This window comes from Solenopsis invicta, chromosome 3, assembly GCF_016802725.1.
Source record: "Solenopsis invicta isolate M01_SB chromosome 3, UNIL_Sinv_3.0, whole genome shotgun sequence".
Taxonomy (NCBI): Eukaryota; Metazoa; Arthropoda; class Insecta; order Hymenoptera; family Formicidae; genus Solenopsis; species Solenopsis invicta.
This window is the reverse complement of record NC_052666.1, coordinates 11,809,494-11,833,235: the sequence shown is the minus strand read 5'-3', so window position 1 is coordinate 11,833,235 and position 23,742 is coordinate 11,809,494. Positions and strand designations below refer to the sequence as shown.

Sequence of the window (23,742 nt, the reverse complement as noted above, 5' to 3'; positions counted from 1 at the left end):
CAAACATGTGTAATTATTTCTAATTATAGAGTGAAAAGTTGATGATCAGCCATCCGCTGTAGAATCAGCTATTTTGGATGTGTTAAAGGCGCCCGTTCAACAAATGGATGCAGTAGATGGGTTTCTCCAAACACTCGGAGAAGTTTTACGACGACTGCCATATGAGAAACGAGCTAGATTGCAAATAAAATTACTTACAATGGCTGTGAATGAAATGGAAAATTAAACATGTAATTAAAATTTATTTTTAATAATTATTTTTTTATACAGGAAAAAGTGCTAAAGTTTTATACATAAAAAAATTAGTTTTATATATGTGCAAGAATGTAAAATTTTTTAAGAATTTGATAATCTTCAATTCAGCAAAATAAATAAATATATTCTTTAGAAATCATTATGTAAGATTTTCTCCCATTGCCATTCAACTGAACCATCGCCTTCGAAATATGCAGCAAATGCATTTCTTATTACACTTGCATTTTGCGAATGAAAATTGCTTCCAATATTTTCTAAGTCTGTAAGGCCTCCAGAAACGTCACAGTCGTTAGAATGCATTATAGAATAAATTCGTTGTGCAACGGGTTTTTGCGCCTCATGTTTTATAATAAAATTATGTAAACAACATGTTGCTTGTATAATTTTTCTGCTAGTAGAAATGGACGCTATAATTGGTTTTCTGTAGATTCTCCACCTTGTTGCTAATATCCCAAATGCATTTTCTATAACGCGTCTTGCTCGACTAAGTCTGTAATTAAATATTTTTTTCGTTTGAGTTGTCGGCTACGGGGAAAGGGTCGCATCATGTATGTTTTTAGAGAAAAAGCCTCATCTGCCACAATTACATATGGTAACACAGGTCCATTATTTCCAATAACATCTGGTGGTGGTATTCTTATTAAATTTTCTTCGAGTGCTTTATATAAGTTGCTGTTTCGAAATACTCCACCATCACTTTGGCGTCCTTCAGCTCCGATGTCTAAGAAAGTGAAACAATACTCTGCATCACAAACAGCGAGCAAAACCAGACTATGAAAAAGTTTATAATTGTAATATGTGGAGCCACTATGTGGAGGTGCCTATAACCAGAAAAATAAAATGTCTAAAATATGAAATTGTTTTTAAATAATATTTTGAAAATTAAATAATACCTGAATCATAATGTGCTTTCCGTCCAAAGCACCTATGCAGTTGTGAAAATTCCATCGATTTTCAAATTCGTTGGCAATTTTCTTCCAAGTATCTTCACAGTATGATGGAAAAACTTTATCTTTCAACAACGTCCAAATAGCATTACAAGTTTCTGATATAATTTTGGAAATAGTATTGTGTCCAACTCTGTATGCATACGAAAGTGATTTCATACTATCACCAGAAGCTAAATAGCGCAAGCAAATTTCCAAACGAGTGTTTGCAGGTATTGATATTCGGACACAATTTTGCTTTGCTATCAGTGGTCCCACAGAATTTAATAAATCTTGATATATTTCCACGTTCATACGAAAATAATTAAAAAATTGACTGTCATTGTGAAATCTTAATTCTCTCACAAGATTATCACTTGCTCCTTGACGTAATCGATTTTCGTAGGAAAATATCGGATGAACCCAAAATTTACGACATACGGCCGCTTGTTGATTTCGCTCTTTTTTTTTATTAATAACCAAATAGCTATTAATTTTTTTAATTTCAAATGTACAGTTGACTGATCAAATAAAGTATTCAAATATTTCCGGCGAAATGCATAAATGTACAATAATATCTCGTTTGAATTCATTTTTGACAATTAAGGAGCTTGTCTTGTATCAAGCAAAGCGGATAGTATCAAGTACACTGTATAGATGTGTATGTGCGAAACAATACGCAAATTTCTTAACCCACCTGTCCCATGGTGCGTTTTTATAAATAGCGTAACCAATGAATTGCGATATTTAGCATTTTATCATAGAGCGCTAGAAGAATATAGAAATACGATTGGTTTCCGCATGTACGCAGACCATTTTTTACGCGCCATGGAACAGTAGGACATTTATTTACGCGTAACGCCTCTGATTGGTTACGCGATACGCGTTACGCGAAAAATATCGTCCATGGGACCGCACCATTACAAGTATACGTTTCTTCCGAATATCTGACTGGCGAATCGAATATCTTCGTAGTCAAACTTTAGGTTAGATATCCTAACCTAAAAAGTCGTCAACTTTAACGCTTGATATCTCGATTCGCGGGTCAGTCCGACACTTTTTTCTGCCAGATTCGTTCATTTTGTGCAAAAACGCGTCGAATGAACCTAAAAATCGGAGGTGGTGGGAGTAATCTTAACATTTACCCGAACATACAATAATAAATACGTATCTACATACCTCCAAATGATTTAATTATCCCTCCAATCACTTTCTTCTTTTTCTTAATTGGTACGGACTTGTTCAACCTTCCACTCTACAATATAGTTAACTTAACGAATTATAATAGGATTGCATGAGTAAAATCCTAAGCACAATCAGTGTATGTATGTACTGTACACGCAGCCAACCGGCGAATGGAACTTTTTTTTCACAGTCACTGCGGTGCGTTCAGAATAAACGTGCGCGCAAGTTTAAACTTAGAAACTGGATTGTAATATTGCCTTACAATAAAATGGGATAAAATTTAAAAGTTAAAAAAGAAAGCACAATTTTGTAAATTACATAATACGTAATATTTTTAAATTCATAATTAAAATTGAAAATACTTAAAATAGATAAATAAATAGATAAATAATTTAATATATTAAATAAAAAATTATATGTATTATGTGTATATAATATAAAACTATATTATATATAAATTATGTATGTTATATATAAATTTCATATTGAAAATTATTTAAAAATTCTAGTAAAAAAGAAACTGTATTTGTCCTATAATTTCTGATTAATTAGCAATAAAAGTTACAAAAAAATCATATATAAAATGTTTCCTATGATACTAAAATATATATCTTTTATATATTGTTATATTAATAAGAACATTATATAAAATTGTAAAATGCATGACGATTTAATATTTTGGTCATTTTTTACTCCGTCACGTTGTGCAGGCAAAGTGATTGCGTTAGTGCATGCACGTGTGAGTATCACACGTGAGGGTGATATAAATTCTCACCATGAAAAATACACCATGATAAATATACAATCATACACAACGATAGAATATATAAAATATTCTTTTCGATCACTCGTATATCTTCTCACGCATGACTTCATAATGCCACCTTCCATGCACGCACACGTGCCGCTATCACATTGATAGGGCAATATGACTGCGATGTTGCACGCATACGTGATATCACGCTGTGAGGGTGACGTGAGCCGTCACAAATTGTTATCTGGGATGTTGCGGCGCCGGTCAAAATCTACCTGGAAACACTCAATTGGGAAGTTTTACCCCACCCGCCGTATTCACCAGACATTGCTCCTTCTGATTACTAACTGTTTCGATCGATGGCGCATGGCCTGTCTAAGCAACACTTCACATCATATGAAGATACAAAAAATTGGGTCGATTTGTGGATAGCTTCAAAAGATGAAGCATTCTTCCGACGCGGTATCCGTATGCTGCCAGAAAGATGGGAAAAAGTAGTGGCTAGCGATGGACAATACTTTGAATAAAACATTAGGTACCGTTCTTTCACAATAAATGCCCAATTTTTGATAAAGACGGCGGAAACTTATTTATACTCCTAATATTTTCCTATAAAAATAATAAAATATTATTTACATGCTTATTAAAAATATAACGAACAATAAATAATAAATCTATTGTATATATTTTTAATACTTTAGTCTGTTATAATTTAATTTTAGTGCCAAGCTGAAGACTGTAATATAGTGAACAGTACCAAGTTATGGCTAACATTATTAAACATTGAAGAATTGGAGCCAAACAGAAATATTTTAAAAAACAGATTTTCGGAAGCTGTTACACCGGCACATATGCTGGCTTATTTATTGCATCCGCAATATAAATATAACGATACAAAATTATCTACAGAACAAGAAGAAATTGCACGGAATTATGTGGTAAAACTATCACCTAATTTTTTACCATTAGTTATCGCTTTTCAAGCAGAAGCTGAACCATTTCCAAAATCTTTTTTTATCGAAACAGCTAGAAATATGAATGTCAGAACATGGTGGAAAGCATTACAGAAAAATAATTTGCCCGATGATTTCGTCAATTTTGTCATACATTTACATAATTGTCCGGCTAGTTCAGCATCAATAGAGAGAGTATTCTCCAATCTAAGTTTTATCCAAAACAAAAATTGAAATAGATTAGGAATTGACGTAACAAATAAATTAGTTTTTTGTTATAAAATGTTAAATGGCGAACGCCAAGACGTTAATGATTGGTAAACATTTTTAATTTTACTGTTTAATTTTTTCTATTATTACTATTATTACTATTAATTACTACTATTATTTACTATTATATATAGGTAATACTATTTCGCATTTAATTACATATATTAATTTAGAAAGGTTTTATTGGTTTATTTTATTGGTTTGTATAAATTCATTAATATATATAAGATTATATATATGATTCATTATAAGATTACAGCAAAAATATTTTTTTTGCCTATAAATATATTTTATTTAATAGCCACTTTTTTAGTTTTTGCCAGTTTATTCCAATTTGCCAATTTATGGGATAAAGTCCGGGATGGTAAAATCCGGAATTTACCATGGTTTTTTCCACTTACTGGACTTTTCCTGCCAACCCTGGTCTAATGTGACGTTTAGATGGAAACAGTTTTCTTTTCCGTGCATTATTCATACTTGATTATTTACAAATACTATAGTACAAATATTTACAATATTACAATATTACAGTAACAAATATTACAATATTACAGTAACAAATTTTAAGCTGGAAAACAATAAAGCTTTAACTAAATACATAATATCTGAATGATTATAAAATACTTAAATGTTCTTTAAATGTTCAATAAAAGCTGACATAAATAAGATATTCTAAATATGTGAATTTATATTTAATATCAAATACGAAAAAAGGAAATAAAAAAGAAACTGGAATCCAAATCAGATATGACATAGAAACAGTTCATTAAACTTACCAAATAATACAGCATAGATTATTGAACATCTTGCAAGAATTTACACCATATAACTGGCCGTCTGTAAGAAGAAATTAATAAGAACTGTAATATAATTTAAATGCTAATAAGATACAAAATTGTCTCGCAATTTTATTAATCCTCCGTGGTTTAGTCACGAATTTTCAATTTTGAATTATTCTGTCTCAAATTTGGACACGTATAAAAAAAGTTGAAAAACATTTTGTGTCAAATAATTGTGAAATCGTATTATAGAACGTTGGAAAAGTGTACCAGAATATTTTTCAGATTCTTTAGAGCCTAAAAATCTTTCAAAAACACCAGGCAATCAGGTCAGTAACGTGACTCGGTTGGCTAAGAAAGTATAAGTTAAAAAACATTGGGCCATGGAGGGTTAATAAAAATAATGCTGATTTTACGCAGAAATTGTACAAACTTTAGAATCACAATAAAAATTATTAAAATACAGTCGAAAAGAATGCTTCTTATCAATTTTGTAGTAATATAAAAATTTTATTCAATGTATTACGCTGAATAATTAAACAATTTTACAGTGGACTATTATAATAATAAAGAGTATCAAATATAAAAAGTTATTGCAATCGCCTAATAAACGTTGAATTAATGTTCTTCAAATGCTGAATTATGCAACATAACCTCTAAATAATTGAGCTTGGATAAGAATAATTTTACTTAGCTGTTCTATCTAAATATATATTCAGTATTTTTGAATACAAATAGGTTTAAAATACGTTCAGCAAAGGTTTGATTAACCATATGAAATTGTTGCCAAAACGACGAGGCTAACGAATAACACAAAACTCATTACGTGCAGCCGGACAACGTGGATATGGTCGTTAGATGGATCACGGAATTAGAGTTCACTAGAGTTCTTAAAGAGAACCATATTAGTTTCCCTAGAGACTTTGCGCAGGATTTTCGGCGAATAATTCCACATATAATAAATCAGTTCATTTCTCGAAAATCAATGGCTGTTGCGTCATAAAATGCAAATAATAGTTAATTAAAATATTTTTCAGTGTTTGCAACAATGCTGCAAGATTTTTGCAATTTTGCACCGTAATATTTATTATATATTACAATATCTAATGCCTACAATATTGCAGGAATATTGCAGTGCAATTTACAATATTGCAATCTTTCTGCAATGTAACTGCAAGTTTCTGTGCTGTATGGGCGACGTCGTGCTGTAGAAATGTGACCGTCGACAGCTCGCAGTGTTCTGTTGCACGACGACTTGTACAGACTCTTGTCGAAAATAAAGAAGCAATATATAGCAAACTAGTTTCTTTGCCATTTCCAACAACATCTTCCACTTGATTTCATTTTTAAGGAAATTCCTTTAAAAAATTATTTTACTATATTAACACCGATATTTTCATCGGTAAAAAATCTCCTAATGCTCCGCCTTTTATAACATTTATGTGATTTCTTTCTTACGAGAAAAAAAACGCTATAGCAGCCATCTAGTGACGGTTTTGTGTATTACTATACGCAGAGAAAAAAAGTATGTGAGATGTGTACCTCCGTGAAGTTGGCACCCGACTTTTACGAAATCAAATTTAAAAGTGTGTTTCTTGTAGGATTTTGTCTGTAGATGATTGTAGTAAACATTATTTTGTTTGTTGTAGTTAAAAAATAAATATGTTATTGGTTTTTAAAAAACAGTAAAAAATTATTTAATAGCTACAGCTGAAATGGCATCAGATTTCAATCTGAAATCGTTTGTAGTTGTTTGTAGTTCAAGAATTTTTGTTCAAAGTTTAAAAATAAGAACGTTATCAATTTTTAAAAAACAGTTGGGAATTATTTTATAACTACAGCACAAATGGCATCACATTTCTATATAAAATCGTTTGTAGTTGTTTGTAGTGTAAGAGTTTTCGTTCGTACTTGATTGTAGTTTAAGAATTTTTGTTTGCAATTGAAAAATAAATATGCTATCGGTTTAAAAAAAAAAAACAGTAAGAAATTATTTAATAGCTACAGCTAGGGTTGCCAGATCTAATATCAATATTTCCGGGACATCTTTGAGACGATGGTTGAAAAACGGATATTAATTATTATTAAAGAGTTCTTGTATCAGTAATCTCCTGTTCTTGTATCAGTAGTCTCCACATAAATCATAGTATACTGTAATCTCTTTTTTAAAAATAATTTTAAACTGAAGTAACTTTTTTTTAAGATAGAAAAGCGAATTAAAAAACTAAAATGTATATCTCTTTTAAAAGTTTTTCTCTCATTATTTAGAAAAAAAACTTTAAGAAAACTACATATCCTAGTTATTGAATCGCCTGATAACGGTGTATATGATTTATTTAAAGGAAATAATAAAGTAAAAACTATTATATGAAATCTTTTTTATTTATCATCATAAAGTATAATTTGTACTTTTTATTTGTACTATTCATATCAACTTTGAAAAATAAATCATCTTACAAAAAATCTCGAACTTAATTCTATTCTTTGGTCCAAAGTTTAAATATTATAAAAAGAGATACTATTATAAAATATTTGGCAAAAATGTCACTACATTACACACATATAGTGCGAAGTTTCTAACCAAAATTAAATTAAAAATAACTTAAAAGAAAGTTTTGGTTTTTTCAATCTAATTATTTATTTAATTTGGCAATAAACTTTAATATCTTCTTGACTAAATTTTGTATTTATCACTAGACTTGCCTAATTTTATTAATTTATTACCATCAGGACTATTCAACAAAAGTGATAAAATGTCTGAACAAGACTCTTCATAATTAATGCGAATCTGTAATTCCGATTTAACTAAATCTATGGACATGCGATTTCTTTCTTTAGTCCATAAATGGTTAAGTAGGCTAAAAACTCTCTCACAAAAAACATTGCTAGTCGGAATTGATAAAACAAATGAAATTATTTTCTTCAGATTAACGAAATCTTTATAATTATCATTTTGAAAGAAATGAGTCCAAATTTTATCGTTTGGCAAATTTTTTGAGAGAATGTCAAATACAGTTTTGAGACATGTAAAGTCTGAATAAAGAGAATCGAAGTCAACTGCATCTTCAATTTTCAACATTGCAGGAAATTCAGATAGTATGTCCCATGTCAATTTTAGTTTATCTGATTTAAGAGACAGGAAACCAAACTTGTTGTAGACTGAATTTGGGCAAAAATCATATCTTTCTTTTAAGTATGTGATTGATCTTTGCAGAAATGTATGCGCCTGTAATATGAATTCATTTTTTCTATCTTCAGTGAGGGTTTTAAGGATATATCTGACTTTACTACCAAAAAAATTATCATCTAATCGATTTTGTAATTGGTTCAGGAGATTTTGCATTATATTGTCAATATCAATAATGGTGCAGCTATCACTTTCCAATAACAATATTACTTTGCTGAATTCAGGCAACAAATTTTGCAAGAAAAAAAGATAGCATTCATTTATGGTTTCCTTCGTGCACTCTTCTTCATAATTCAAGTCAGTATTGTCGTAATCTTTCGAAATAAATTCCCATAGCACCTTATGGCAATTATCTGGACCTTTAGCCAGAAAATAATGTTTCACTGCAGGCCAACTATATATCAATCTGTCTATAGCTGGCATAAGTGACAGCCATCTTGTGGAAATATGACGCAGCAGTTCTTTAAACTCAATTTGAGCGAACTCAAAACAATCTTTTAATTTTTTAGTTTTTAAGGCTGAAGAACTAAATTCATTGTATATTTTAATGACAATGTTTTCTACATCAATATCCAAGCCTTTTATTGCGTATTTTACACAATTGTTTATTACGTGACAATAACAGTTTGCCATAAAAACATGATTATTTTCGGTTTTTAACTTTTGATAAACAGAATTGTGTTTGCCATAATTCACAGAAGCATTATCTGCACTGTAAGCACTGATTTGATCCATTTTCAGATTTGCAGCAACAGTTATTTTTTTAAGCCATTCAAATATGTCAAGAGATGTCTCGTTAGTATCTTCGTAAAAATCTAATATTTTTTGGCAAATCCCATTTCTTTCATGAAAATACTGAACAGCATATGGAAATGTTTTTATATTACGTTTGATGCATCTGAACTTACTGCAAAATAATAAACTTCTTTCAAATCTGATATAACTTTCTTCTGCAAAAAGGGACCTAAAACACTTCGTGTAATTGCTGAAGCTTTAGTGCGCCCACATGTCATTTTAGCATCAATTTGGCTATCTGGAATAATTTTGTTAATATTTTTGACAAGACAGTCCGAACTACTGTAACTCAAACCGTGCTTAACATTATGGAAAACAACTGCTATTTCTGCAATTGTGATCAAAGTCTCCTCTTTTGAAGTTTTTTTGATGAAAAAATTGTCCGCACATCTTGTGGTCTTCCTTTCTAATTCTAATTTCTTATGTTTAACAGAACTTGCATGGACCTAAAATATAGTCTCATAGTTATTGAATAAATATTTGTGTTAAATAAAAGAAATCTTTTTAATAACTTGACTGAAATTTAAAATCTTAGCAACTAAAAGTTAAATAATAATATAATAAGCTTTTTTTTATTTATAGGTTATACATTTAGTTATAGGTTATATATTTATACTTACTGTGAGTGCACGGCGACCTTCATATTGAATTGCAATATCAGAATTACATATTTTGCACACAGCAGTAAATTCATTCTTTTTTTCAATCCAATACTTGAAATTGGGATCACTTGTCCATGTTTTATTAAACCCCGTGAGTCTTTTTTCACTTGTTGATGGATATTGTGATTCCATGTTAAGCAGATCAAAGAAGCACGTCCCGCGTTATTTAACAAAATAAAAGCCAAATGAGTAGCGGTCGGAGATCAGAGGTCAAGCGGGCTACGGGGAATATCACGATGCACTGCATAAAATGATGCCAGAACGAGGACACGACCATATACATAAGATCTCTAGACCATAGATATACGAGGTGTGTTCAAAAAGTATCGCGAATTTTGAATTTTCGCGGGTTACGTATATTCGAATTTCGATCTTTTTGTGGCGTTATGTTGGTACTCATGTCTCTCACTTATGCCGACAAGCTCGGCCATTTTGAATGTTCACTTAATTGTTGACAGCTGCTTTGCTTGCACGTGTTTTGGATCGTCTTCGATTTTTACCTATTCAAAAAAATGGATCAAAGAACCTGTATCAAATTTTGTGTGAAAAACGAAATTAAGTGCGCGGATGCATTCCGAATGTTGACTGTGGCATACGGAGAAGCTACCTTGGACCGAAGCAACGTTTATCGGTGGTACAAAATGTTCTCAGAAGGCCGAGAAGATGTGAACGACGAAGAGCGTGCCGGACGCCCGAGCACTTCAACAACAGACGAAAAAATTAATGAAGTGGAGAAAATGGTATTGGCCAATCGTCGAATCACCGTTAGAGAAGTTGCTGAGGACCTAAACATATCGATTGGCTCGTGCCATTCGATTTTTATCAATGATTTGGGCATGAGACGGGTCGCCGCGAAATTCGTACCAAAATTGCTCAATTGCGACCAAAAACAGCATCGCATGAACATTGCTAATGAGATGTTGGACTCTGTCCGCGACGACCCAAATTTGCTCCAGAGGGTCATAACTGGTGACGAATCGTGGGTTTATGGTTATGACGTGGAAACCAAAGCTCAATCATCTCAATGGAAGCTGCCGCACGAACCAAGACCGAAAAAAGCGCGCCAAGTTCGGTCGAATGTGAAAGTTTTGCTGACAGTTTTCTTCGATTGCAGGGGCGTGGTGCATCATGAGTTCTTGCCACAGGGTAGAACGGTCAATAAGGAATATTACCTGCAAGTTATGCGCAATTTGCGCGAAGCAATCCGCCAGAAACGCCCGGATTTGTGGAAGAACAAAAATTGGCTTTTGCACCACGATAACGCCCCTGCTCACACATCGTTGCTTGTGCGCGACTTTTTGGCCAAAAACAACACACTAATGATGCCGCAGCCACCGTATTCCCCAGATCTGGCCCCCTGTGACTTTTTCTTGTTCCCTAAACTGAAGAGGCCCATGAAAGGACGACGTTACGCTACGCTTGACGAGATAAAGACGGCATCGAAGGAGGAGCTGAACAAGATAAAAAAAAAATGATTTTTTGAAGTGCTTCGAAGATTGGAAAAACCGTTGGCACAAGTGTATAATATCTCATGGGGATTACTTTGAAGGGGACAAAATAGATATTCATGAATAAATAAATAATTTTTGAAAAAACACAAAATTCGCGATACTTTTTGAACACACCTCGTAGATCATAGGCCGGTATTCATAGTCGAGTCTCAAATCTGCATTTAAGACCGTCTTGGCGAAGATCGTCTTATTCGAATAAGATCGTCTCAACAGTAGTACATTTCATAGTCATGACTTGAGGCGAGCTTGGCAAAAAAGTTCTTGCTCAAGTTGTGCTTATTTGATATAAGATTGTCTTCGCGAAGCAATACTCAAGCTAACGCTTATTTATGAATCGGCTGTTTCCGTGATATTTCCTATGAATCATCCAATGAGAACATTGCATACATTGAGCTAAACGGATCAGACCGAATATTCCATTGAATCTGTTAAACTATAAAATCAGCGAACTCAAGTATTATACCTATAAAAAAAAGGCGGTATTTTTGTGTGTGCGCGCACCTTATCTTTAATTTTTCCTAAAAACACAAGTGGTACTATTTCTGTATTTTAACAAAGAAATTTTTCTATGCTAACCCATGTGGTACTCTCTTTAATTTCTATACAAAACCTCAGTGATTGTATTTCTGCATTTTCATTGAAAAATCTTCCTATTTCTAACCCAAGTAGTATTTACTTAAAAATTCTTCCCAAAAAATGTATGAAATCTTTAAATTGCGCCATTTATAAAGAGAATATGTTGCTTTTTGAAATAACTGCTGTATTTACTTACTATTTCTAACCCAAGTAGTATTTACTTAAAAATAAATATTTTTTATTTATTTAATCCAACCTAAATGTATTCTTCCCAAAAAATGTATGAAATCATTAAATTGCGCCATTTATAAAGAGAATATGTTGCTGTTTGAAATAACTGCTGTATTTACTTATCTATACAAAACCTAAGTGATTGTATTTCTGCATTTTCATTGAAAAATCTTCCTATTTCTAACCCAAGTAGTATTTACTTAAAAATAAACATTTTTTATTTATTTAATCCAACCTAAATGCATTCTTCCCAAAAAATGTATGAAATCTTTAAATTGCGCCATTTATAAAGAGAATATGTTGCTCTTTGAAATAACTGCTGTATTTACTTAAAAATAAATATCTTAAATTTAATACAACTTAAATGTATTCTTTCCAAAAAATGTATGAAATCTTTAAATTGCGCCATTTATAAAGAGAATATGTTGCTCTTTGAAATAATTGCTGTACTACTTTTAACAAATAAAATGCAAGTGATAGTATCTTTATTTTTTAAATAAAATCCAAGTGGTATTAATTCCTTTCTAAATAAAATTCGAGTGATACTATCTGTGTATTTCTATTGAAAAATTTTTCTGTTTTAACCTAAGTAGATGTACATAATTTTAAAAAATTTCAAAGGAATATATAACATTTAATCTTAAAGAATTAAGGAAAAAACAGAAATGAGAAAGTTTTATTAAAATATAAAATTTTTTAACTACAAAAAATTGCCGCTGCTAGATGTTTAAATATCTAAATAAAATGTTGTAAAATATTTATTATAATAGTTATGGTAACTTAGATAATTATAATAATTTACAATGTTACTTGTAAAAATTATAATGATTTACAATGTTACTTGTAAAAGAAACAAGTGTTGAAGAAATTTACTCATTAACTTACTTCGCGTAATTACTTTATTTTATAACGCATATCTTACAAGTGTTACATTTATCGCATTCTTTCTTATGTCAATTCTTTTCATTGCTTTTCTTATCTAGCAGCGGCAATTTTTTGTAGTTAAAAAATTTTATATTTTAATAAAACTTTCTCATTTCTGTTTTTTCCTTAATTCTTTAAGATTAAATGTTATATATTCCTTTGAAACTTTTTAAAATTATGTACATCTACTTAGGTTAAAACAGAAAAATTTTTCAATAGAAATACACAGATAGTATCACTCGAATTTTATTTAGAAAGGAATTAATACCACTTGGATTTTATTTAAAAAATAAAGATACTATCACTTGCATTTTATTTGTTAAAAGTAGTACAGCAATTATTTCAAAGAGCAACATATTCTCTTTATAAATGGCGCAATTTAAAGATTTCATACATTTTTTGGAAAGAATACATTTAGGTTGGATTAAATAAATAAAAAATATTTATTTTTAAGTAAATACTACTTGGGTTAGAAATAGTAAGTAAATACAGCAGTTATTTCAAAAAGCAACATATTCTCTTTATAAATGGCGCAATTTAAAGATTTCATACATTTTTTGGGAAGAATTTTTAAGTAAATACTACTTGGGTTAGAAATAGGAAGATTTTTCAATGAAAATGCAGAAATACAATCACTTAGGTTTTGTATAGAAATTGAAGAGAGTACCACATGGGTTAGCATAGAAAAATTTCTTTGTTAAAATACAGAAATAGTATCACTTGTGTTTTTAGGTAAAAATAAAGATAAGGTGCGCGCACACACATAAATACCGCCTTTTTTTTACCTTTTTTTGAAAAGGTAATTTTGTACTGATATCACGCGTTTTGTAGTGTTAAGCAATAATATACTTTTGTAGACTTAAAGTTAAACGTAATTACCACATAGGTTAGCATAGAAAAATTTTTCTGTTAAAATACACAAATAGTACCACTTTGGTAAATACTACTTGGGTTAGGAATAGGAAGATTTTTCAATGAAAATGCAGAAATAGAATCACTTAGGTTTTGTATAGAATTAAAGAGAGTACCACATGGGTTAGCATAGAAAAATTTCTCTCTTAAAATACAGAAATAGTACCATACGATATACATGCATCACATCACATGAGATGCGCATGACGTGCATAATGCATTATATATCCTCGTTTAACGTTAGTTAGTTGAAAAACAACAAGGATAAATGATGCATCGCATGTTATGTTATGCGTGAATCGCATGTTATGTTATGCATGAAAAGGAACGCACCCATAATCACATAAAACGGCTATAATGAGCACCACTCCGTGTCGAAAACGTATACAAGTTTCTCTTAGCGACGATCGGCAAAAAAAATGTCGTCTGTCCCGCAAACCGAGATATATTGCCGATTCAGTTCAGGTTACGGGTTAGGAAAGCCATGATATCACGACAATCATTGTCGCGACACTCGCGGCCATCGTGATGCATCACATGGTTGCATACGGGTTGATATAGTGTAGAGTCCCTAGAAGTAGAGAGTCTGGACATCTGCCACTAAAATGTCGGTGATGAATATGTCAGTGTATGTACATATATGTATACATATGTATACCTTATGTGTGTGTATGTTTATCATTGTGTGCACATAAACATGTTGTATGCTGTTATCGCATTGGCTAAAGAGGATTAAATAAGGATCCGTATTGGTGCTGCCATTTTAGGTGCAGTCCAATCACGTGGAACCCCGAAATGTCCAGACTCTCCACTTCTAGGGACTCTAATATAGTGTAGTAACGAGCGCCACTCGTTACTCGTGTCGAAAAAATGTACTGGACAAGATTCGCTTGGCGACGATAATAATAATGACGTATCTTAAATGTAAATCGTCGAGATTTGGACTTTGCGTCGCGATATCTCCGCTCGTAGGGCACGGAGAGAAAAAATAAAAACACTTTTATTATGCAATTTTCCCCAAGCTATCGATTGAGACTACTCGGAACTTGATCGGTTCAGCCGTTACTGAGATCTGATAATCTCATTATGCTTGAACTCGCTGACTCGCGTAAAAGAGGCGCTGGTCTTTCTCGCTGACGCTGATGATGACGCTAACGCTGATGATGAAAAAAAAAAAAAAAATACCGCGAGACGCGACCGCGCCTCCTGATATATTGTGCTGTATACACGTATCTATGAAAGAATAAATGTCAATATAAAATTTTATAGAAAATGAACATTTTGCATCTCCTATTTCATATTTTATTTGTATTTTTTTCACTCATGCCCATGTCACGCCAAGGTGATTGAAAGTATTTTTCCATTTCAGCTTGAAACCACTCTCGATTCTGAATGCATCATATAATACGTCGAAACTGAATTCTGATGGACTGATTGAATTCATCTATGGCCAATTCGCTTGTTATGAACGAGAGATTCTTCAATGTCGTTGCAGAATTAATAACATTCCGTGTAAAATACGTTAACAGAGAAATAACAGCCATTAGTCCGTTGCCGAAACAACTATTAAAGAAATCTCTTCACAGTTACATTTACCTCATGCTCAGACAATGACTAAAATATATATACTCCATGTTTCATTCACAGCCAAATAATTCTATCTTTAAGGCAGATTTACGTCAAGTTTATTGCCAAGATCGTAGGAATGCACTTTAGTCGCAATTGTTTTTTGACATCTTTATATGCTTTCACAAACTTTATGAAAAAGTTTTACATGTAATTTAAAATTAGCTCCTTATTTACTTTTCATTGAATTAACGCACTACTTAAACTAAATTTAATATTTCTTAATTGAAGTTTAGGGATTATGCATTGTTGTACGTTCAGTAGGAAACATATATGTACAGCAGAATATACATCGACAAGGAAATGTACGAAAACTGTTTCCAAAGTATCGGGTTCAACTTCCGCGAGAGAGAGGGGGGGGGGGAAATAAACTTCAGCTATAAATGTATCTCAACAATATTTAAAAATTGGATGACAAAAGTATCTCCCTTTTCCTGCTAATAAATCGAGGAGAAAGCATTATGATATCAAAACTAATAACTGAATGCTACTACGATGAGTTAAAGTTTTGTGTTAAAAAGCAGTTTAAGCAGAATTATCGAAGGCCGGATTTATAAAAAATCTCCGAGTATTGTAAGCAAAGATTTGAAAGTGATCTCATACATTAACTTGCTTAAAAAATTTTGAAGAGGAATATTGGCTTCTATTATGGATGAATAGACCGATAGACGAATGACTAGATCATAGCTACATACTGCTCTATTATTAACATATTGTACATGCATGCAGTCTCTTTCGGAAATATGGCGAAGTATGACGTTGCCAATAGCAGTTTAGTACTTTAGTTAGCAATCATTTAAATATTTCTTCCACATGGAACTTTACTTTTAGAAATATAAAAATAATTTTATTTGCTAACATATTTTTATATGTAATATTTTAGTAAAGACTTTTAAAACAAATAATTACATTAAATATTTTATATTATAGAAAATCGCATGTTAAAGAATAACACCGAAATAATATCTTTATATGTGTAAGTTTTATTGTTTTCACGTTATATTCATTAAAATTGAGATAGCTATTTGTTATGAATAAGATAGCTATTTGTTTTTTTTTATAATTAAACGATATGTTTAATTCTTAAAGATGTGTTACATCTATTTTTAAAATAATATAAAAAATTATGAAAAAAGTACATATTGTTCTATTACATTTAAGATGTTAAAAAATTTTTAAATGCAACAAATGTAGCAGCAATTTTCTATCTGAAAATTATTTCAATGAAATAAAAACATGTACTCTAATGGATTAAGGATAAAAAAATGTAAATTTTTTGATTGAAATAAATTACTTGATCTGTAATAAAAAATTTATTTATTTAAGCCTACTTTACACAATCTATGAATTTGCGATGGAATTCGAGACAGAATTGTTCTATAAAAAAACAATTAAACATTTTTTTAATCATAAACAGCTTGGGTGATTTAATCAAACGTTTAAACATAACATTTAACGTTTAAACGTAACATCTAATGTTTAAACATAACATCAAACGTTTAAACATAACATCTTTCGTCATAAATATTTTATCACAAGCGGCTTTAGCGACGCAATTATTTTTTCTTTAAACATAACATCTTTCGTCATAAATATACTTTTGTAAATTATTTTTATAAACTACGCCAATTTAAAAATTTTTCCGATTTAATACACACATCTATGTGATATGTATATTATTGCATACATATAAACTTAATTATGTAAGTATAGTATATTTAAATTAAAAAATATATGCAAAAAATACAGAACATAAAATAATCTAAATTAGCAAAAAAATTAACATGAAAAATATTAATGAAATATATCCCAGATAATAAGCTTAAATGATATTTGACGATATTCTGACGTCATAATAACAAAAAATAATAAAAACGAAAAGTAAAGTCAATTGAATACCTGGGATGTATAACTCCTTTTAAAACATATTAAATGTGTATTTTAATAATATATAAGAAAGTTAGGTATGGAACATGTAAAAACCAAAATGGACAAGATACATATTTTATATATGTATCTAACATTTCAAATTCTAACTGTATCAATATTTTCTTTAATTTGTTTGGATTTAATTGCTCTAAGTTGTGCTTTTTTTATTTCTATTTCCAAAGATTGCATCTGTTTTAAGTGTTGCAGTTCTAAATTATGAATTTTTTTAAAATGATTTTCTTTCATATTATTCATATTTGTTTCGTGTTGTTGTTTAGTATGTGCTAGTTTTTGATCTTGTTCCATTACTCGTTTGATACGTTTCATACGTAACATTTCTTCTGTATTTGATAATTTGGTTTCATCTATTGCGTCCCTTTTTCGTTTCAAAGTACGTATCTGTTTTAATTTTTCATCGTCCAATATGTTTGATGAGTGTTCCTTTTGCACATCGGTGTGTTTTTCTCCACCATATAATGTATCATCCTTTGTAGGATTAAAGGAACCTAAACAGCAAACGTAACATACAGTTATGCGTATTATAAAATATACTTTATAAATTTTTATAAAAAATATATAAACAAATGACACACGTGCGGAAGTATAATAATATATGTATATTAATTGTTTATATTTTTTATAAAAAATGTTATGCTGGCCTAAAACAAAAATACAGTGTAATATTAAATACCTTTTTCTATATTGAGCGTGTTTTCATTATCGGAATCCAATAGTTTGATCACCAGTAGATATTACTTCAAACATTAAGTCTCGATTAGCTGAAATATATTTATTATACAAATAAAACAATCATATTAGAAAGTTTACTACAGTAGCAATCATAAACGTCTTTCCAGTGCATTCTTTCTCTATTATCTTTTCATATAATGCACGTAATATATATTATATGCGGAAAGATGCTTATAGTATATTTCATATGCACATATGAAAATGCACCAGGAAGGCAATAAGTGTATGTATATGTAGTAGTTATTGTCTTCTTGGTGTATTTCCGTAGAATTATTAATGCATACCATTGATTTCTGCATCAGACATATTAGACGTAAATGAAACGGGTGCCGTCTTCATAAGATTAGATGCAATGTTAGAAATATCGGGATCAATTTCTATTTGTACTGCAGGTGGTCCTTCACCAGTTGCTAAGTATGATTGCTTTTCCCGTGTTAAAGCTTCTCTCTGAGACTGTTTTAAATTAGTCCACAATTTTTTTAACTGAGTAACAGTCCTCTGTTATAACAAAATTTTATATTTTACAATTTTATATTATATATATATATATATATATATATGTATATACAGGGTGCGAGAAAAGTTCCGGGACGGCGAAATATCTCGAAAACTAAGCATTTTAGGAAAAAGTGTTTCAGACAAAAGTTGTAGGGTTTATAAAGATCTATTTACTGATCTTATCAGTTTGACCTTGGATGGCGTCGCCAAGGTCAGATCGAAATTACATTAACTTTTTTAAATGGAACACCTAACTTTTTATTGCATATTCTTGTAGCTTATCTCGAGATCCAAAACATTACAAGAAAGTTTATTTTCGTTGAGTACTTTCCGAGTTGTGAGGCTTGAAAGCTACAGTGTACTGTAGTGTGGGTCCAGCCACTCTTGCCTTAACTGGCCGGACACACGCCACACTTGCCTTAACTGGCCGGACACACGCCACACTTGCCTTAACTGGTCGGACCCACGCGCCACTCTTGCCTTAACTGGCTGGACCCACACTACAGTACACTGTAGCTTTCAAGCCTCACAACTCGGAAAGTACTCAACGAAAATAAACTTTCTTGTAATGTTTTGAAAAGGTCTCGAGATAAGCTACAAGAATATGCAATAAAAAGTTAGGTGTTCCATTTAAAAAAGTTAATGTAATTTCGATCTGACCTTGGCGACGCCATCCAAGGTCAAACTGATAAGATCAGTAAATAGATCTTTTTAACCCTACAACTTTTGTCTGAAACACTTTTTCCTAAAATGCTTAGTTTTCGAGATATTTCGCCGTCCCAGAACTTTTCTCGCACCCTGTATATATGTATATATGTACATTTATATTTATTATCTTTACCTCTTGAGAAATTAAAGTGGATTGGTTATACTTATTGCATATTTCATTCCACGCAAGATCTTTATCTTTTAGCGTTGTGCTATCGCTTTTTTTAATTTCAATTATATGTTTGTAATCAGTGAGGATTTGCAAAAATACTTTACGTTCTAAAGCCGTATAATGTTTATTTTTACTAGGGAGATTAGATTTCTCCATAGTGCATGACATTCTATAAGTAAAATTATATTTATTAATAACTTTTTACAAATAAGTAATTATTATTAAACAATAGAATTATCTTTTAATAATCTTTTATTAAATGTATGGCTCCAAACGGATTTAAACTTACCCTGAATGCACACGTACAAGACACGTCAACGCGTTATGCGTGGTAAGATAGCCAATTTTTTTGCTTTTACGAAAAAAATTAAGAGAGCAAAAGAATGATCGGTTACTTCGCCACACGTAACGCGTTTGATTCGTCCTGTGTACATGCAGCTTTATTATTGTAAATTTAAGCTTACATAAGATGCTTTCCAGCAAGAGACAGATGATACAATGTAAGACAGTAAATAATTTTATTCTTGTTTAAAATTGATAAATAACAAGGATGAAATAATTAACTGTATCACACTGTGCTATCAGCATCTCTTGCTGGAAAACGTCCACGATCAGTAATCCTTAGGCTTGCTCTAGTGAAAATTTTTCTCATAAATTTTAATATAATTTTTCAGAATTTCTGTATTATTTTATAACTTTCCCAGATTTTTTATGGATTCAAACATTTTTCATAGGGTTTACATCTTTTCTCAAAATTTATTATCTCTGTTGAATGTAAAACATTTTAAGATTTCAAAGATTTTTTATTTTATAACTTATGATGAATATAAAAAAGTTCAAAATATTTTTTAGAAATTATAGGATGACAAATCTCAGAATATTTTAGAATTCACAAATCATTTTCATGTATGAAGAATTATAAGAGAAAATGTAGAATTTCTGAATATTTCGGAGTATGTTTGAAAAATGTTCCAATTTATATAAAATTTATAAGAAAAATTTTAGTTTATTATAATGCAACATAATCATATTTTATTTATTACAAATGAATTATATACAGAAACACTTGCGGCATAAAAAATTTTTCTTTCGTTACAATCTATCGTATAAGCATATAAACCATTTATTGAATAAAAAGAACCAAATTTCTCGCATTTTTTAGTTTGTTCTATTTTCATACAGTAAACAAGTGCATTAAGTGAATTGAAAAGACTTACATGTCTTCCACCGTGATGTCTTTCAATATTTGACAATAATCCACATTCAGCACTGCCTGATCATTTCGAACTGTAGATACCAATAAAATAGCTCCCAGCACTATTCGTTTCCAGTTGGCAGTTGTTATATCTATTTTTGCATAAGTAATTACACATTTAAGATAAATCAACGTAATGATGGCACATTCAGCGACTAGCTGAGCTGTGCTAAACAGTTTTTATATATTTATATTTCCGTTTATGTTCCGGATTATGTCTGTCGTAATCCTTTGAGACACTGTCACTTTGAAAGATAAATTTATTGTTCAAGCACTGAGTAATGTACCACATCCAGGATAGTCTTTTCTGATCTGTGCCATTACTGATACCAAACAGTTTAAAATGTAATACTACACTTACACTGTGATGTCTCTCAGTATTTGAGAGTAATCCACATTTCACACTTCCTGATAAAATAGCCAATAAAGTATCCTTCATCAGCATAATTTGCTTTCTGTTGGCTGAGGTTATGCTTTTTCTCTGCACAAGTAGGCGCTCAAGATAAACCAATGTTGACACATTCAGCGACCAGTTGAGCTGCATTAAGCAGAATTCTTACAAATTCGTATATTCGCTTATGTTCACAACCGTCCCTCTGAAAGGTAAATTTATCATTCAAGCAAGTGTGTACAAGACACGTGTGTGATATTTAATTGCGTCACATTGAGACAGAAAGCATTGACCATATGTACGAATGTAAATATGCTTATCATAAGGATTTCCTTGTGCTCGAGCGAAATACTCAAGGCCATCCCTGGTACATTTGCAATATTTAATATTAATTAATAATACTTAACAATTACCTGTCGATTCCGTTAGCTCTTCAGTTCAAATAAAATTAAAATCATAGCTTAATAATACATAAGATAGTATTACCAGAGAGAAACCTGAGAGAGGCCATGCCGTCGATTTTCGTGTAACGCTTTCTCTAGGTCGTACAGCGCCAATGGATCCACATTTTCAGTCGGCGGAACTATATGGCTGGATCCACCTTTTTTCCCGCTCGATTGGTGTATGTCCGTAGTAGATCCACATTTTCTTTACCGATCGATTGGTGCATGTCCGTGCTAGATCCGTGCTATGCGTAGAAGTGAGAGATGCGTTAGTTAGGCAAAGACGGACAATCGAACTCTGTCCGTCCTCTGTTTAGACCATCAGTTAGAGAGAGAGAAAGCATCGCAGTGGCAAACACGGAACAAGCGGCGATGTTATCTCTACGGATACCCTCCTCTCCACTCTCCTCTCGCCCATCTCGTTTTCCGCGCTACGCTCTGGCCGTAAAATGCAGAAAGAGGATTTCGGACGATTTTTGGGCAGGGACGTAAAGAGGCCAGAAAGCGCCCACTTTTTACAAATGTTTCATATTTTCTTATAATGGTGTATACGCGCATGTATGATTTAAAAATACGCGCGTGTTTAATATTGTATAGTAAATAATAATATTAATGTAATAAAGATTAATATGGAATATATGGATACCTGATGAGAGTATTATTTTCTTTCTGATATGGTACATCTTTTATATATTTGCTGTATTATAACTCCGCGATATTTTTTTTCTATATTAATACATATTATGATTATATATATATATATATATATAAAAATTTATATTTATATATATATATATATATATATATATATATATATATATACAGGGTGTTTCAGACCACCCGTACACCCCTTTTCTCTTCGCAGGATTAGGACCAATCAAAAATATGTTCAGACGAAAGTTGTAGGGTTTCAGAAGATCTATTCAATGATCTTATCAGTTTGACCTTGGATGGCGTCGCCAAGGTCAGATCGAAATCACATTAAGTTTTTTAAATGAAACACCCTATTTTTGATTCCAGAATCTAATAGCTGGTGTCAAGACCTTTCCAAAACACTACAAGAAAGTTTATTTTCGTTGACTACTTTCCGAGTTGTGCGGCTTGAAAGTTACACTACCGCCAACACCATGTAAATAACAATATAAAATCACGCGTTACGCAGAAAGCCGTGCAGCCGACACAAAGAAAGTAAACACGCGAGCCGGGCCAACAAAAACAGATCATGAAAAATCGTGAAAGTTAGCTGTCGCGACCGTAGATAGTCACATACATATGTATGTCATAATATTATGCAATTACATTATTACTTTAACGGTAGCACACGAGCAATAACGAGCGCGGCTTTCTGCGTAACGATGTCTAACTCGTGATTTTATACATATTGTTATTTGCATAGGATGTAGTAGAGATGTATTCATCACAACGCTATTGTGACTCAACTCAACACGAGTGACAATAACTCTCTCAAACTTGTCACCTACGTCTTCAATAACCGTCATATCAGTATCAATCGCGCAACAAAAATCCCTAACCCTCTTTATTAGTCTAGGTTTATTTAGCCATGTCCTAATCCAATGAAGAAGCATATGATATGCTGCTAATTTTAGGTGAGTGTCGAGGTACATTCATTGCAGCGGAAAGATTGTGGCGGGAACGTTATCCTAATCGGACTCCTCACTCGCGAAATGTTTTTTCACGTTTGGCTAAACGAATCAAAATTAAAGGTGTCGTTCAGCCTCAACATAACAAAGGTACACAAATTCGTCGTCCGATTATGGATGAAAGAACAGTGGAAATTCTTGAATCGACAGAATTGAACCCTTATGATTCTTTAAGACGACGAGAACAAGATTCTGGTGTTAGTAAAATCAGTGTTTGGCGCATTCTAAAAAATAACAAATTTCACCCTTACAGAATGTCTGTTCATCAAGCGTTGAATTATAACGATATTAGACAGAGACTTGTATTTTGCAACTTTATAAGACAGCAACCACTTGATTTCCACTTGAAAATTTTATTTTCTGACGAATGTACACTTAAAAGTGATGGA

At 31.6% G+C, this 23,742-nt stretch overlaps 1 protein-coding gene across 1 annotated transcript; it reads right to left on the bottom strand.

The window, feature by feature from the left end:
- Positions 1–17,451: 17,451 nt before the first annotated feature.
- On the bottom strand, positions 17,452–21,061 carry LOC120357263. The gene is made up of 5 exons (XM_039447372.1): positions 20,821–21,061; positions 19,565–19,772; positions 18,510–18,723; positions 18,167–18,254; positions 17,452–17,981 (listed from the first exon to the last, which is right to left on the bottom strand). Exons 2-4 carry the CDS (start codon positions 19,769–19,771, stop codon positions 18,193–18,195), a joined length of 483 nt encoding a protein of 160 aa, XP_039303306.1. The 5' UTR covers position 19,772; positions 20,821–21,061; the 3' UTR covers positions 17,452–17,981; positions 18,167–18,192.
- Between the last annotated feature and the right edge of the window lie 2,681 nt (positions 21,062–23,742).

What these genes read in the sequence shown, in the direction of transcription:
- LOC120357263 (XM_039447372.1), bottom strand. Translation starts at nt 19,771, where the DNA reads ATGTCATGCACTATGGAGAAATCTAATCTCCCTAGTAAAAATAAACAT. An exon ending in CCACTTTAATTTCTCAAGAG is followed by an intron (nt 18,724 to 19,564) that starts GTAAAGATAATA and finishes TTGTTATAACAG; the next exon opens with AGGACTGTTACTCAGTTAAA. An exon ending in GTCTGATGCAGAAATCAATG is followed by an intron (nt 18,255 to 18,509) that starts GTATGCATTAAT and finishes AATATATTTCAG; the next exon opens with CTAATCGAGACTTAATGTTT.